This window comes from Ochotona curzoniae, unplaced genomic scaffold, assembly GCF_017591425.1.
Source record: "Ochotona curzoniae isolate NIBS_2020 unplaced genomic scaffold, NIBS_Ocur_1.0 contig_3643, whole genome shotgun sequence".
Taxonomy (NCBI): domain Eukaryota; kingdom Metazoa; phylum Chordata; class Mammalia; order Lagomorpha; family Ochotonidae; genus Ochotona; species Ochotona curzoniae.
Window position 1 is genome coordinate 2,129,930 of NW_024465933.1, and position 17,946 is coordinate 2,147,875.

The following is a 17,946-nucleotide window of genomic DNA, read 5'->3' on the forward strand; positions in this document are numbered from 1 at the left end:
TATATAAAGATGAAAGAGACCATAAACAAGAGGGGGCTGCACTGTGGCATAGTAGGCTACGCCTCCATCAGCAGTGCTGCCATCCCCTATGTGTGCCAGTTAGCATCCCGGCTGCTTCACGTCTAATTCAGCTCCCTGTTTACAGCCTGGGAAAGCAGAGGAGAGTGAGTTACATCCTTGGGCCCCTGGACCCACGTGGGAGATGCTTTACAAGTTCCTGGCTTCAAAACTTTGGCTCACTTCTGGCTATTGTGGACATTTGGGGAATGAACAGATGAAAGGTCTCTCTCTCTCTCTCCTTTTTGTAGCTCTATCTTTCAAATTAAATAAATCTAAAAAAAGAATATAAATAAGAACTCAATGTCTTGGTAGCTCACAAGGAGTTCAGTGGCTTGCAAGGCATTGTGTTTGTCAATATAATTTTGTATGGGCAGTTAATGAGGAGCCGTCTCCATGGAGTTTTCATACTTTCAGCTGTGTAGGAATCATGTGGCTCTGGGCACTGTGCCCTCGGCGTTTCCCTTCTAGGAAGTTTGAAGGATTCAAGAATAAATATGCACTGTGCTGTGTGTCCTACCTTATTCCGAAGCAAGTGGTGTGCTGTGCTGTGAGTGGTAACTACAATTACACATGACTACAATTATATATTTTGCCTATACTGTGCTCTATGCATGCCAATGGAATCTTGCAAAGAAAATAAATATGAGAGTGCTACTGGCCTAAGAACACCAATATCTAATGCTTACTTAGGCAAGCAGGAAAGCACATATTATGCTTTTCACTTTTTTCCTTTTTAGATTTATTTTTAATTTTTATTGGAATGGCAGATCGGATTATGGAGAGGAGGAGAGACAGACAGAGAGAAAGATTTGTGCACTGGTTCACTTCCCAAGTGGCTGCAATGGCCAGAGCTAAGCTAACTTAAAGCCGGGAGCCAGGAGCTTCTTCCGGGTCTCCCATGTGGATGCAGAGTCCCAAGGCTTTGGGCTGTCCTTGACTGCTTTCCCAGACCATAGGCAGGGAGCTGGATGGGATGTGGAGCAGTCAGAACATGAAGTGACACCCATATGGGATACCAGTGCATGCAAGGAGAGGATTTTACCCAGTGAGCCATTAAGTTTCTGAGCCGGGCCCAAGTTTCAGCATTGTTAAGGCAGAGCAATCTAATACAATTCTCCCTAGAGCAATTGTGTTCAGGCTACTGTTCATACAACTTCAGTGCCCAAACACAATGAAATTGTCTTACATATTGCTCCTTGAGATGCAGAACACAGAATATCTGGCCATTAATATGATTTAAAGAGATCTATCCTTTTCAGTTATTTCAAAAGAGGTAACCTTGGGTGATTTAATTTCAGATTTGGATAGCAGCCTGTTGCCAACGGCATCCTTGTAGCATGGAGAACACAGATTGAGATGGACATGAGGCTTTGAACCTTCCGGTGAAATCTTGGTTGGAGATGAGGTCAGAGGTTCAGTCTCCCAGAACTTATAAATTCAAATAGGTGAGCTGGACGTGAGAAGCCAAGGAGCTGACCTTGTCAGTCAGAAAGCAAGAGAACTGGAGCCTGAATGGAGCTGCTTTGAGTTAGAGATCAGCTCTTTACAGAGCAATCTTTTAAAATGAAAACAGTAGGCTTCGAGTTAAATGGGTCTTGAGGGATCATGCAAAATACCCTGTATCACTTCTGTGTAGACAGTAATTCAATAGACACTTCAGGCCCTACCCTCCCTTTCACGTCAGGTGTTGCTAGTGATCAAAGGGCTTGAAGAGCACAAAGATAAACTGGGCTCTCCTCTCCTTTGAATCTGGGCTTTGGGGATGTCTGCTGAAGGTCAATGTAAAATCATAGCAACCAGCCGGCGTCTAGATCAGCTCAGTTCCACTGCAGCTGATGATGGATACTGTGGGAGAAGGTGGCCCAGATGGTGGGATGTCAGTGGTTCATAGAACTGGTTGTGCATCAGTCACAGCTTTGATAAAAATACACTTTTGCTAGGATAAGCTCATCATATTGCAATACTGATCACTCCTGAATCTTGGGGACCGTAGCACATCAAAATGGTATTTCCGTCTCAATATGACTAGTAGGGTTACCAGGCATCATGATGTGAGTCTGTCTCATTCACTGTGGTTACTGGGGATTCGGCAAATGCAGCTTTGGTCTTCATGAGAATCAAAGATGACTATTTCAGAGACGGTGGGCTTGGCCAGAAGCACTGACTGGTTTTTCAAGTGTCTGACCAAAAGTGACACACGTTTCTGGCTCACAATTTACATTTCAGTTGCCAAAGCAAGTTACATGTGTTCCAGATTAACTATGAAAGAGGCAGGAAAATGCAACCTAAGTTCAGAGTGTAGAATGGAATGTTGAGAATATTCCTAATATCTACGAGGACCCATGAGCCCCATGAGCCCCACAAGCCCCTGCTGTACTGTATTTTCTCCAAGTCACCCACAGGGCCTCCCCTCCTTGGAAAGCCCTACCTTTCCTGCAGGAACTTCCCAGCAGAGCTCTGAGTCTCTTCCTGGCTTCCTGGTAAAGCATCACAAACACTGAATATAGGATTATAATAAACAGACACCCATAGCAGTTACTCACTCCTGCTTCAAGAAGAAACCAAGTGCAAATTAACCAAAAGTTTTATTTTTATTAACAACAACAAAATACTTGTGTAATTTCACGTCCCATTGCCTTTAAGAGCACATATATTACAAATAAAGGAACTCCACAAACTTTAAAGATTAGTATTTATCAACACTTTTGTACACATACACAAATATTTTAATATAACGGTATTTGAAATGTTATTCATACAATTTTAGCATTGTCATGAGTATTAACTAAAAAGGTTCTTTTAAATTTGGTAAAAACCATATATTTTACAATCTTCTATTTACATCTGAAATATGCTTCAATGTTACAAAAACATTCACTTTGACCTTTAAAATATGTGTACCGGGACTGGGCATTCAGCGTTTTAACTGAGCAAACACAGGATTTGCTTTGAGCTCCACATTCATTGGAATTTCATGGCAAATACTTAGCTTGGCTTGATCAACACTGCTCAAAGAAAAATAATCCTATGAAATGTGCAAATTCAGAGGCTGGCGAAATTCTCAAGCTAGCGAGGTAAACAACAACATCAACACCATAAAAACCACAAATAAATTAGATCTATCTTTCTCTTCCCCGAGATCAGCTGCAGACGCCGAAGGTCCTCTGAGAGGTGTGTCTGATGCACAGTCCATCCCTCAGACTTCAGCACTGGACACAGAGACCGTGGGCAGCACTGGGGTTGTCTTGCTAGTTACTCGAGTGCAAGTTCGCTCCACTCCGCGCCTTGGTGGGTCGTCCCTGCCCACTATCTGAAAAAAGGACAAAACAATACAGTCAAAACAACGTTAACAAAGAAGCTAATTCGAGCAATCTCAATCACCAATGCCAGTACAAACTAAACAGTGATTTTTCCCTAGAGATAGCTGCAAATTTTAAAAATACACTTATCATAATAGATATAAAGAATTTGTTCCCAGGCCCACATGTCAGCCCTATTGGTCAGACCTGAAATAGGGTCACAATGCTCTTTTAATATTAGATAATAATGTATAAAGGTTAGAACAAATCTTACAAACACATCTGGGTGGTTCCAGGTTTTCATTTTGCTCTAAATGTTTAGATTGCCAAAACTCTACCCATACAGCAGAAATACCGGAAACGATGTTTAAATATCTCCACTAATGGAAATACATTTAAAAACATTATGACCGAATTTCACTTTTGAAAATGAGGTTAGCATGTCTAAATAACACTTCTCATAATATTTAGTCAAAGAATGACATATTAGCACAGCAGAAACAACAGAAACCCTAGAATTGTATTTATACAGAAGAGAATGTATTTAGAACTTCTAATGAAGATTTCCCTGCTAGCTTCACACAGCACCATGACTGGCAGCGACCGTTAGCTGTCCCTTTTCCAAGATGGAGTTACTGCTTCTGCATGTCCCGTGCCACCCATAAATCCTGCCTGGGGTCAACATGACAAGGTTGCACACAAACAACATGATGAATGTGCCCAGGGTATCCAGACCCAAGAGAGCGCCTTTGCGTCTCGTCCAGCCGGAACCTGTAGAGAATGGGTCTGCCTGTCCCCACCTCTGTGTTTTATATCTGACACTGATTGTTGCAGTTCACCTCTAAACAACATCTTACACTCATGTTTTGGCTGGATATATGCCTTGATTTGGCTTAAGTCAAAAGAAGCCATTATCTTTTTAAATAGCTACTGACAGGACACTGTGGGATTCTGGCCATCTATGCAGTAACTGTTGCCTGTCTGTCACTGATAACCGAAACTACTTCACGCCAATATGTGCATTTACAGACAAGCACCCACTTTCCCCTGTTCCCTCTTTCCCTTACAGTGAAAGTTCTTCTGTTTACGAACTAGCTTCTGCATATCCTTCTTGTTAGGGCTTTTTAATACTCTCTTTGACTATATTGCATACTTGACTGTATCCACTATACTTATGTCTATTTGTTCATTTTAATTATCTTCTTTTTTTTTTAAAAAAAGGTCATGGTAGACTTTTTCTCTTCGTTGTCATTATAATATGTACCTTTGTCCAGAATGTTTGCATGAGTATATACAAGGATTCTGTAAAAGTTTGAGGCAGAGGGAAAATGGGACTAAAAGTTTATTTCAGTGCAAAAACTTGAGATCTGTGTAATCAAGGCGTGTCCAAAAAGATCATCAAAATTAATCTGTTTTGTGAAAAACTAAACATGGATTTCAAAATTTTGCACCAAAATGACATTATATTTTAATTCAATTTTCTCATGAATGTTTTAATGTGCACTTCTAGGTCTGTGGAACATTCCTTCTTGTGGAGGTTTTGTGACACACTCCCAAGGGTGCTCAGGACCATAAGAAAGCTTGTCATCGCTGCCAAGAGATGTGCTCATTTTACTGGACAACAGAACCTGTGCAATCCATCAGTGTCTTTTCTTTAGGTCAGTTTCCAGGAAGACTAGTGTTAACTGTCGCCACTTAAAAAAAAGATTTTTGGGGTAAGAAAATAATTTTTCTTTTTCTCGGTTACCTGGTCCTTGTCTCGACATTTTTGTATTTACATTTTGTGATAAAGTGCATCTTAAAGGTTCTGGAAACAAATGACCTCAAATATGTTTTAGAAGCTGGTGAAGTAGGAACGTTATTCTAGAAAGCTAAGTTGTTCGCTTTAGCTTTGATCATCAGGCTTTCTGTTTTCATTGTCCTACCTTGAAATGGAAATTACATTGTTCTGATGAAAGAAAAACTTAGAGATCATTAGACACTACATAGATAACGAGATGAACAGCTAGGAAGAGATGGGTAGATCAGATGGCCACCATGCACGGAATAGACATAAGGAAAGAAGAACATACCACTTTTGCTCACAGTACTGAGGGAAATACTAGACACAGAGGAACAGAAGCTGTATAAACACGGACCGCGACAGAGCTGCCGGGGGGAAAAAAAAGAGAAAAGCATTTTTTGATCCACGTTTCAAGGTCAGACAGGATCTGCAGTTGAAGAGAACTCTGATCCACTACTTGCACCTGTTGATTCACGCCTAGATTTATTAATTCTCCTAGGCTATTAAGGCTATTAATTGTCATTATGCCGGCCAAGTGCCCAAATCAATACAACGTCTGCTATAAAGCCTATGCAGGGAGATTCATTCATTCTGATGTATGTCAGTTAACCACGCTGTTCTCTGGCTACCATGGATAGTTGAAAGTATGTGTGGAAGAATATGAAAAAGAAGTGACCACGGGAAATGCATTTCATGTTCGGTGGCTACCATGGCCACGCCGCTTCACGCAGAGAGGGTCGTTGAAGCGGCTCTCTGCATGAGATACCAGGAGGAGATCGGTTCAATTCCTTGCCAACACCTTCTGCTTAAGAGCCTCCCTAACTCCTGGAGAGGATTAGGGGTGTCCAGGTAGTGTTAGGGCTCACTGGTGCTAGAAGGAAGCCTCAGAAGCAGTGCCCGGCTTCCAGCCATGTGGTTTTCAGCATCCCTTCTCCCATGGCATTGTTACTAAAAGACTCTGTACACAGCTTTACTGAATGCTCTGGATACAAGCAAAAATCATGGATGGCTTGTAGAGCAAGGGATTAAGTTTTATTATGTTATTCGTGTACACAAGAGCCCCAGGGTCCTCTGCGAGGCAGTCTTGTCAGTCAAAGGCTGTAACTCAGCCAGTAATTTTTTTGTTTTGTGGCACAAACACCTTCTAGTATCACAGCCTAGTAGGGACACCAACTAACATTCTTCAATGTCTAATTTGATTTCTGTATTGTAAAAGCCAACAGCTCATATGGCTTGCCTAAACGTGTCTGACAACTGTGGAAAACTCCTGCATCTCACGCTACTGTTTCTCCCGTTTTTTTTTTCTCAAAGTAATGTCTGATTTGAGAGAAGGAGTGTTATGTGTTGGGGAGAGGATGTTTCAGCGAGGTGCAGTGACTTCAGACTCTTTCCTGGCCTTCCAGCACCTTCAAAGGTTCCCTCCTATCCTCACCAAGGGCTTGCCATACCTGCTCGTTCATGACTGAGGAGAGTTCACTGAGCATGTCCTTGTAATGGGACCTCAATTCTTCCTGGTACTCCAGCTGGTCCTCCTTGATGAGGCGCTCATTCACATCAAGGGCCTGCCCGCACACATCTGCAAACTGCCTTTAGTGAGAACATCAGATATATTAATGCCTTGTCTGAAGGCGTTCCAATAAGAACACTCAACAAAGGGAATCTTACCTGAAGATTTCCTTCAGAAGCTTTACTTGGTTGTCAGGGTATTTCTTCGCATTGGTTTCTTCAAGAAAAGCTCGGGCATAGGCCATTGGTCCAGCATTGACCTATGGGGAAGACGAGACTTGGCTGAGGACGAGCCCAAGTCCTCCAGGGAGCCTCCTCCGCAGCTGGAAGGAGTGGCAACCATGTGCACCAATCATGTGGCACCCCCTTTCTCCTGAGCTACTCTGTGGTAGTTTAAAGCATTTTGTGAGAAAGATGAAAGGTGAAGGGGTAGGCAGAGAAATGGTGAGCTAGAAGAACTGCCATTCCTAAGGTCACTTTTGGGATTCCTGTGAAGGCTGGGACTGGGCTGGGCCGGAGCAGAGAGCTGGGAACACAAGGCTTACTCCACCCAACGGTAGGGAGCCAGCTCCTCACACTCTCATTGCTGCCTTCCAGGGCCTGCCCTAGCAGAAGCGTGGAATCAGCAGCCGAGTTCAGGCATCCCACCCAGACACTTGACCTTGGTCACCTTAACTGGGCTCTTAACTCTTGGGCCAAACGCCCACAGCTACGATGCTAATTTATATCCGCTGCTCTCCAATGACCTGATATTTACTCCATTAACTGATAGCTACAATGCTAATTTATATCTGTTGTGCTCCAATTAACTGATATCTACTTATGGATATGTCTGAGCTCCAGACATTGCCAATATTCTCAAACTTCAGTCGCTTGTCAATTCTTTCACATTTTGGCCACGTTTACAAATTGCTTGATCTTTTATTATCTGATAACTTGAAATCTAGTCTTCTATTTGTCCAAACACATTTACTTAGATGCAATATTTATGAATTCATATGATGTTCTAGTTTTAAATTTTCTTCCTATTTTTGAGATAACATTTTAAATTTATGTTGTAGTTAAAAGCATAACGCTTTACAAAAATAAGATGTCAACAGGCAAAAAGACAAAGCTCAGCTAGAACATAAACAAGGGATGTAAATAGTAATCAAACAAAAAGATGCCAACTTAACTCATAAACAGTACATTTCCAAATAAACACAGCCGCTGTGAAGACACACGCATTAGCTGATGGTGTGAACACCATGCCAGGATTCACTGATTCACCCTGTTTCATGCGCCAATCTTCGATTCTGGCCTAGGGAAGCACTTCCTGCTGAATGAATGCATACCTGGCTCTAACCAGGCTCACACCTGAGCAGGCTCACACCAGCGGAGGCATCATTGCCCTTGATGCTTGTAAATCTTTTGATGAGACTGGAGTTTGGGAAGGAAGCAGGAAAGAGATGACGGAAGCTAAGACTTTAGATTTCTGTGAGCACCACGCCTTGCTAGTGTGGCAGGTGCAGTCAGTGGTACTGGGTGCATTCCTTCGTCACACCTTCCGTGGCTCCACTCATCTATGATGTACCTAGAAAAGCCATCCTGGCTGGAGCTGGACAATGCCTCCTTCTTGCAGCTTTTTGGGGTGTGCGTAATTTTTAGATTTGTTTTGGAATCATTTTTTAAGCTTAGAGACAGACATGCGCTGGACTGTTAGGATGGCTCATTGGTTAGGATACAGATGTAGAAGATGAGATGGAGAATAAGAAGAAATTCCATTTCCGCTAAACTTAAGAGATGTTTATCTACGACGTATGGTGCCATCCTCGCGCATGCGCACGGGGGCCCCATCTTAGGGATTTTTGTGAAGGTGCTGGATGGTGTCATATAGAGAACTATTTTTTTTTTACATGCATCATAAAATTTCTAGGACACCAATGACCAAATTTCCTTGGCCATGAGCTCCTAATGCCAGGCTTGTGCTTACTGACCTTCACACTGACGCTTCCTTGGAGTTTGAGCTGCAGTCTGATCATGTCCACCTCCTCCATTGTGCAGAGCTGGGTGAGCTCAGAAACCTTCTTGGACATCTCATCAATGGCCACTTCGATAGGATTCAGTTCCGTGCTTGACTGGCTAATGACTTGTATTCTCTTCTTCACATAAGGGAACAAGTGGCTCGCTGCACAGACATCACAGAGATTTAGGAGTTGTGGGTTAGTGGAGCATCAAGGACTGAACTGATGGCTCAGAGGACCTGGTATCATTTGCCAGCACAGCGTATTCATGTGTATGATTTATTCTCTCACAGGCCATCCTGTCTCCTTTTAACTTTTGCTCCAATGGTTTTAACTTGGCATGATCATCCACCCATTATAAACTAATACAAGGAGTCTTCAAAAATTCAGGCAGGGCCAGTGTTGTGGCATAACGGGTTAAGCCACCACCTGCTATGCTGGTATCCCTGTGGGGCACTGCATTACTTCTAATCTGACTTCCTGCTAATACACCTGGGAAAGAAGAGGAGGGTGGTCCAAGTGCTTAGGTTCCTCTGCCTATGTGGGAGACCTGAAGGAAGTTCTTTTCTCCTGGTTTTGACTTGGCCCAGCCCCAGCTGCTGAGGCCATTTGGGGAGTGAACCAGCGGATAGAAGAACTCTACATCTCTCTTCTCTCTAATCCTCTCTCCCCCTCTTTGTAACACTGCCTTTCAAGGTGATAAAATAATTTTCCTTCAGATATTCTTGGATAATTATGCATGGATTTCAGTATTTAACTCTTTTATCACTAGCCTTTTGAAGTCCCCGTCATTTGTGAACTCATGCTCAGGGCTGTCCTAGGAAGTGTGCAGTGTCCAGACACTGCGAATATGACAGGTCCTCTTGCAACTGCAACTCACAGCACACTGCACCGAGCCACAAGCAACGCTTGCACCTGTACCGCAGCGCATCTGCTGCAGCTGCTTTGTTCTAGACATTTCGTCACAGAAGCTCTTGCTAATTTTACAGCAGATGGATGTTTCTCCTAGTCGCCACATCAGTGGTATTTGCACATCTCAGACCCTTCATTTCTCAAAACAGCACGTGTGTCGTTTCTTTCAAAATTCCCATGATGCTTTTCCCTCACTTGGTCCTAGGAGACCCCCCCGAAGGATTCCATTTCATGTCCCACATTGTGCCCACCTGAAATTCTTGCCTTATTTGTGCTTGTCTCCTCCCAGGTGGTAAGCACTTTGAGGACAAAATCCATGTTTTAGTGTTTGAATATGCAGTAGCTAGGACTGTGCCCAGGCTAGTTGGCACTCACGGAACGTGCTGAGTACCGGAAAAGATGACTGCCTCACAGGATAGCTCGAGCTAGCACGGGGCAGGCACTGAGGATCAGTATCCGCACTCATCCAACAAATGCAGAATCTGAATCCCGAGTGCTTAGAACTCGACCCAGAGCACGCCATCATGAGAAAGCTGCTCCCCCCAGCACCCGTGTGTAGATGCAGGGAGAGAGCACGCTGACTCAGGAGACTAAACCTGCAGTGCCTTAAGGGAAGTGTGTGAAGAAGCTCCAGTGACAATTCCTCCAACTTAACCATCCCTCTGCTGTTCCTGGCCAACGCTTCCAAGTTGGCACACTTTGGTGAATGGTCTGCAGGACTGGAATGACCCGTGATTCCCACCAGGCCTGCCTAATGAAGGGGCTGCAGTGAAGCGGGTGGCCATGATGGCTGCTGCACACGCCATCTGCACCTACTTGTCAGGACAGTCCGGCGCTTGCACTGTTCCGCCACTCCGCCATGCTTCTTGCCCGACAGCGTGAAGGGTGTCTCGAAGACAAATCGGTTGATATTATGGTGCATTTCGAAATCTGTCTTCCGGTCCTCTATTTCCTTTTCCTCAAAGAACGGCGTGACATAGGTCACTTGGATGTAGGCGTATTTTGGGTCCAAATCCTTGGGGTTGACCTGTGTTGGCATATTACAGGCAAAGAAAAAGAGGTGAATCATTACCGGCTCCCCAGTAAAGGCCGAAGTCCTAGGTCCCCTAGCTTGTGACTGGGGCACACTGACTCTCTCCCCTTAGATAAAAGCAGGTAATCCTATCACTTCTGAGTTAGGAGGAACCACAGCAGAACAGGTTAGACTGTGGTCCAAGAGCCAGGCTGTGATAGAGGCAGGACTGGAGTCTGCTGAGCAGCTGAAGCTCCCTGCGATAGGGGCCTGGCTGTGTCACGCCCTTCAATCTTTTCTATTACTTCTCTCTGTAATGGATGTCTAATTGCCTTTGTGTAGAAGGCAAGCTCCTTGAGAGGAATTATGTGTCTTTGTTCCTCTGTGATTTAGCCACGTACCTAGGTGGTTGGCCTTGGCTTTGGTGTTTGGGGGCTCGCTATGTGGAGGGATGGTCGTTGCTTGTCCAGCAGATAAGCTAACTAGCCTGTTACCTAATTGCAAATGTTTGCGTTTTCAGTGTCTGCAATTCCCTATCTGCCACTTTTTTGTTTTTAGCAATTCTTTTTCTACCTCTTCCTTGGTGAACAGATTTGGCAGCTAGCAGCACAGGGGGCGGAGTCCCAAGAGAACCAGCGGATGCCTCGTCTGCCTTGTAGGTTGTTAGAGGCATCCTCGGCTTCTTGGAGGGGGGCTTGAATGATTTTCAAGCTTATTCCAGATTTTTCCATCTGTCTACTCATCCACTGCCTGTTCAATTCCAAAGACTTGAGGAACCTCATGAACTTCCTTGTAGAGCTGTAAAAACTTTGCACTGAAGGGGACTATAATTGTAAATATTTTAGAGATTAAAATGGAAGTCTAGAGTGGCCAGCTAATCACTCCAAGATACCAGCTACTCAGTGGTGGCGTGGTAGAGTGAAATCTCAAGTTACTCTGCCACCACATTTCGCATTTTTCTCATCTCCTTAGGAGCTCTGTCTTTTCTCTCTGGATACGGCTGTCTGAGGTCCTGGAGAAACTGACTACGGAGGCAGGTGACAGGCACATTTGTAAGAGCTGCTTTCAAGACCCAGCTGTAGCGTGTCTATATCCCACCAATAACAAGTTTGTAAAAAAAAAAAAAAGGCAGGTGACACAAATGCCTTTTGTTTTATGGTGTGGCTCAATAGAGCTTTACCACATTGGGCACAAAGCAGTTTTTCCAGGTGATCTGCCACAGCCTATGTTTCAAAGATCTGCCACCCTCTAAGTGCATTTGTCATTTCTCCTTGTCATTGCATCTGCTGGGATGCTGGGATTCTGAGACTACCCTGTGCTTCCAGCAAACGCCTCCTCACCGTGTAGCACTCAGCTCCTAGATCACCACCCCTGGGTGAACTGGTCACCTAGGGGACCAGAGCTCTGGTGATTCTTCTCTGTATTCTATGTCATCAGGTGTTTTGTCCAGGCCCTTCTCTTAAGCCTCATGTGAATGAGGAGCTCTGGAAGGAAGAGACTCTGTGCTCCTGCCTCTAGCTCTGGGCCTAGCATGTCATGGGAGCTAAGTCAAGGTTAGCTAGTTAATGAACATGTTTATGCAAAGATCCAGAGTAACAGAGTGACAGTACACTGGCCTTTGCTTCCTGCAGCCAACAGGAGGTTAACTGGAAGTGCACATTCTAATACCGTGTAATGGCAAGTCTGTCACTATTTCAAAAACTGACATAGCCCTAAATGACTCTTTTACTGAATATTTTCACTTGTTTTTGCCTCCAGTTTCACCATTGCATTCTATTACTTTAATGCTTAAGATGTTACTCAAATACAGATGACCTGCGGGAGAAGTACAGAATAAGGAAATTGCTTTCAAATGTTACTCAAATAAAAACGTGATGCTTTTGAGCTCCTTCAATATGTCACCAACAGCGACCCCCGCAACGACAAACAAAACACCCCCGAAAGAGTGTAGTTTACATTGCACAATGAGACAGAAAATTAAAACTAAGTAAACATAGTTAAAATGAAAAATAACAAGCCAATTCTAAGCTCCAGCACGAATGTTGATTTTCCCGTACCTTGTTGGAGTCCTGGATGATCTTCACATTGTCCGCTCCGAATTTATCTGCGTAGAGTTTGAGCAGTCTTTGGGAGATCTCAGAGAGACCTGTCAGCTTTGGCTCTTTATAAATATACTCCTTGCCTTCTTCCTCCTCAAAAAATCCCTATGGAAGACACATAAGGAACCACTGATTTTATTATAGGCTTGCAGAACAGAAAACCATTTACTTAAAACATCCAGTGTTTTTTTTCTGTCATCCCAGTTCCTTGAATTGAACCCTATAAAACTCCAAATAAGAGAAGAATCAAGTGAAAAAAAATTTTTTTTTTTTTTTTTGCAATTAGCCAGCAGTGTGAATATTCCCAAAGTAGGTCAAAGATCCTCAGGAAATGGTTTCCGTTTCTCTGCTTGTGGAGATCAGGGGTAATACCTGCTGGTACATATTTTGGGGGAAGAATGCCCTCTTGTGGAAGACTGGTATAAAACACAAAGTCTGGAGAAACTTTTGGCATTATCTGAGGAGCAGCTGATAACTTTTTTTTTTTTACAAGTCTGAAACTAGCATAGGAAACAGTTGATATGAATCCTGTATCACGCTAGAATAAAAACCATAACACACCATCATATTGCTGTCATAACAGTTATTACAGGTAGTATGCTTTCAATAGTTTGTTTTATTTTAAAAATTACTATGTATCAGTAAAACTTCAGGCGTCTGATGCAAGTCAGCTTTATATCACTTAATACTCCAATTTACTTAATAATAGATGTTTGACACCTTTAGAATGTAGGCCTTGTAGGAGTAAGAACGGCAACCATATCATTCTTGGTTTTTTACTCATAGGAACAACTGGATTTTATCTTTTTTCAATTTATTTGTCTGATTTAAAGCTGGGTGGTGGGAACATTCCGATCTCTGAGGATTGCTAAGGGAGACAGTCTTTATGGTTCCTTCGTTTTCAAGAGACACGGAAGCACTTCTGCGTGGAGCACAGGTGGGTTCAGCTGGGAGCGGAGAGCCCACGAGCATCTGGCTCCTTCCACCTGCAAGGAAACGGCTTCTGCGGTCCACGAAGACGCGAGGGCTCCACATGAAAGTTATATTAAAAGCAACAACCAGTTATTCAAGATACTCATTGCGTGTTAATATTCTAATGCTAATTCTTGGCGTGAATCTAGGAATAATGGTGTAACTTGCGTTAGGATTACAAGCACCATAATAACAAAATTTGATCATCAGTTCCTAAGAGAGGCCGAATTTCTTCTGGCAGGGAAACTGTGCTCACAGGGTTTAGCACTAGAACGCCACCAAAAGTATATTTTCAACATCATTGGAAATGACTGTAGGACTTTTTAAAAATTAATATCATTTTCCGCTATATGATTTTGTACGTGTAGCAATTCCTTCCTCCCACTAGATTCCATGACTTTTAGTGAAGATATTTTAACTGAATCATTTCTCTGTGAAGTGTTTAAAGTCAAAGCAATTTGCTTATGAGCATCCCAAACTGCTAAAAAGAGAAACGGGGTCCTGGAGGCGCTGCTCAGCCGGCTTTCCTGCACATGCGGACTTGGAAGCGACAGGCACGGCCCGTCCCGTTTGTGCATGACCGACAGCTATGCTTCTTCAGGTGCTGTCTCTGCGGAGTTTTCTCTGATTCCAGCTCAAAAGTTAGAGGTAAAAGTGGAGAGATGGCCAGATCAAAGAGAGGACAGGCGCCTGCCAGCGTGCTCTGAGACTCCAGCAGCGCTCACAACTCCAACTACAGTGAGGAAAAGGAAAATCTCCCCAGGCTTTAGGGTGTGTGTGTGTGTGTGTGTGTGTGTGTTTTAAGCTGGCATGAAAAAGCTGGCATGAAAACTACTACACAGAAATATTTCTCCCTGACAAGTTTATGAATCCAAAGTTCGCAGGAAATTAGCAGAGGGAAACACATTTTCAGTGTGTCATCATGACCTCCGTGATCTTGGCCATGACTTGTGACTGTTTTATCGTTACATGGCTTGCTGGATGGGAAAATAAAGGCTTAGCAGCCTGTTGGGAGGTCCTAATACTGCCTGATGTTAGGAGGCCTATGATGTGTGTTAGGTAAGAAGATGATGATGATGATGATAAAGATGACAACAATTAAGAAAAAAATGTGTTCTTAAGGCCATTTGAGTTGTAGTTCATACGTTGTGAAATTGAGCCTTGAGTACTTATGACTAAACACCACTGCCTTCTTTTGCATCGGAACTACACTTTTCTTTTTGTTTTAAAAGATCTGTTGGGGCTTATTTCAATAGGTGATTAAGTGATTGATCAGAAGAAAACTTTTTGTTTAGATTGTGGAATGGACACCACTGTATAAAATGAGCAAGAAGGATCTGGAATTCTGACCAAGAGTTCAATCTGTTTTCTCCATGGATTTGTGGAAAAAGCTTTCTTTCAGAGCCAGACACATGGCAGCTCTGAAGTACTTGGGATATGTGCCTACCTTCTACCCAGGAAACCTTCGAAGCAAAACTCACCGAGCTACAGCACACGGTCTGAAAGAAGGTTTCAACTTCAGTTCTGGCCATGGACTCACTGATTCATCAATAGGTGCACTGGGTGATAAAAACCCAGTGGCAGTCTCTTTACTGCTTTTGCTGCAAGATTATGAGTTGACTGCATTTCAAGGCAATGGAAAATGTGACCCCTACATTTCCTTTAAATTTGGTTTTGCAAGTGTCATTTCGTAATGCAATAAATACCTTTATGTGTCGTAGTTAGGAAAAAGGAAATTCTATTTAAACAACAGCTTTGAGTCAGGAGTTAGGACAGGGGTTATGAAACATGAGGAATCCAGTGTTTAAACATGGGTCAGAAAAATGTTAGTAATAGTCTAAACACTATTAATAAAGAAGATATAAAGTTCTGTTTATACAACAGGTGCATATACACACAAATGAAGGTATGATGGTGTTTTGATACATAATGTAGATGATGAGTGTCTCTGAGAATGGGAAACTGGAAGGGCAGGTGTAAGATGTCCCAACAGGGAGATGGTAGCTTCTCACTCGACACTTGCACTTTCCCTCCTCCTTCCAACTTCTCTTCTGTTAAACTCTGAGAGATGGATCTACACCCATGTTGGCAGAATTGAGAATTGGTGAATAGACGTATGTTGTGGTACAAAGAACAAAATCCCATCAGGTTTCTTTTGATTTCTTAATTCTAGTGGTTATCTGATCTTCTAAGTTATGTAATTCACATTCACTTGCATGATGCTAAATGCCAGGGCCTAAGAATTTAACTGATTATTGTTCCTGCCTGATCACATTTCATGACTCAGTGGCACATTGGAGGATGTTTTATATGGGCTGCTAGGTGTAAAATTTCTGTAGCCAGAGGGCAGGCTTTGCATTAGAAATTCAAGCCATGGAAATCCAGAATTTTTAAAAGTTCCTGCTTTGAAAGGAATATTTTCAACTTGTTTTCTAGTGTCTAGACTACTTTAGACACCATATGAAACACCCTACCCAAAACCTTAAAAATGAAAGCATTAGTCCACATGGCATTCTCAAGCAGTACTCAAATGGCTTTGGTGGAGGAAGGAGTCCACTGCATATTACAGTCCACAATTTTTCCAACATGACTGCTAGACACATCAATGTGGATATCAGAAGATGAATTTTACAGGGACACAAGGTATCTTTATGACTAAGATGGAGATTATGCTAATAGTCAAGATTGTATCTTAGGTGTTGGAATCCACATTCTGTACATGTTTTGGGGAATGTTCCAATCGATTGGGTTTTTGTTTATCACCAAGTGTGAAGGGATGCATGCTCTCTGCTCCTGCTGAACACCGTAATTCCTGCTCCTCCTTTGGTGTGCTGAGAGAGGGAACCTTGCTGTCTGATGTTGTCACTTCTTGCTTATTGGGACGACCGCCATCAGCTCTCCTCATTGGAGAGCAGCTGGGGTTTTAGCTCATGGAGACCCATGCTTAGGCACATCCTGAGAGCTATAGATTTGAAGCTCAGATTGGAATTTTTAACTAAAAGCCAACTGAAAGTATTGGTAACAGTAATAAACAAGTCAGGTGCACAGTCAGCACACTTAATTGAAGAATCTGAAAAAAGAACAAAGCAGGTCATTTCAAAGTCATTCTCCCCCCTCCTTCCCCACAGCTCCCTCAGTCTATTTAGTACTGCATTTACAGCTATTATTTTTAGTAGGTGAGTTAAGGACGTATAACCCCAAATTTACAAATAAAGGCAGAAAATATTGGTATGGTATGAATGGGGAGGGGCAGAACATACAGAATTACAAAAAAGTATGCATTGATCAGAAAATGAAAGTGGAGCACAGAGATTGGCAAAATGAAGAAAGTGAAAGAATTTTTCTTCCCAGATTCATAAACAGTGCATATGTTGATAATGTGAAATTGCCATTTTTACAGGCTGAAAACTTGCATACATTGGCTATTTCTTGTGATTTAAATAACACAAAAAAGTTCTTTGCACCAGAGGTTATTTCTGCTTATTTTCCAACTTTCTTTTCTCAGTGTTTTATTTATTTATTTATTTTTCATCTTTGGAGACAGTCTTACCAACTAAGTTAAGATTTATGCCCCATTCACCTTTTGGGTCAGGAATTGGTACCCTTGCTGTTGATGCTGCTAAGAGCTCACCACCACACACAGGTCATCTCTCCAATCTATTCCTTTGGAAAGCGGAAGGTGATCTTAATAGGCACCACCCAAACTCTGAACTTCTGGCCACCCTGACAGTTTTAATAAGCTGTAATGAGCAGTGACCAAAAGCATACAGTCAATAGACTTGTCCATGAATGTGTGTGTGTGTGTGTGTTAGACTTTCAGATTACATGTACTGTTGTGCCCAAAGATACTAGTTGAATGATAGAAGATACAGTTTTGTAATTCAGGTGACTGCAAAAAACACGATTTAGTTAAAGAAATGCAGGGTGACTCCCAAATGAATGGAAGCCAGATAATCTCACTCTTCATACCGAAGGTCATGTGAGAAGTTAAGGTTCAGTCAACCATCCAAGGGAAGTGTGAGGAGTATTAGAGCATGCAGTGGGGGGAAAGAGAACTTACCACAGCCTGGAACAACCCGAGAAAGAAGAGAAGAACAAACATCCGCATTAAGAACATGCTGCAGTGGGCTCTGCTCCCGCCTGTCTAACGCCTTTCTGGGAACAGTCAGGGAGGTGGGCTGCTTTTCATGATCGGGGTGTGGATGGAGGTCCAGACTGTTTCATGAGAAAGCTGCCCTGCACAGCTGCAACCCTGTCTTGAGTCATGACACTCATGTACTGTGAGCAGCTTCCCTGCTGT

At 42.9% G+C, this 17,946-nt stretch overlaps 1 protein-coding gene across 6 annotated transcripts in view; it reads right to left on the bottom strand.

Moving 5' to 3' along the window:
- Positions 1–2,632: 2,632 nt before the first annotated feature.
- Positions 2,633–17,946, bottom strand: part of DOCK10 (dedicator of cytokinesis 10) — a 246,269-nt gene continuing 230,955 nt past the window's right edge. For 3 of the 6 annotated variants that reach the window (XM_040982815.1, XM_040982813.1, XM_040982816.1), the window contains exons 51-56: positions 12,633–12,779; positions 10,380–10,590; positions 8,625–8,815; positions 6,808–6,908; positions 6,591–6,729; positions 2,633–3,370 (exon numbers count right to left, since the gene is read on the bottom strand). In XM_040982815.1, the coding sequence (XP_040838749.1) occupies positions 3,257–3,370; positions 6,591–6,729; positions 6,808–6,908; positions 8,625–8,815; positions 10,380–10,590; positions 12,633–12,779 (903 nt within the window). In that variant the 3' untranslated portion in view covers positions 2,633–3,256. Of the gene's footprint in view, positions 3,371–6,590; positions 6,730–6,807; positions 6,909–8,624; positions 8,816–9,120; positions 9,135–10,379; positions 10,591–12,632; positions 12,780–17,706; positions 17,713–17,946 lie in introns of those variants that run through there. The other 3 variants (XM_040982814.1, XM_040982818.1, XM_040982819.1) reach the window with 3 other exon arrangements.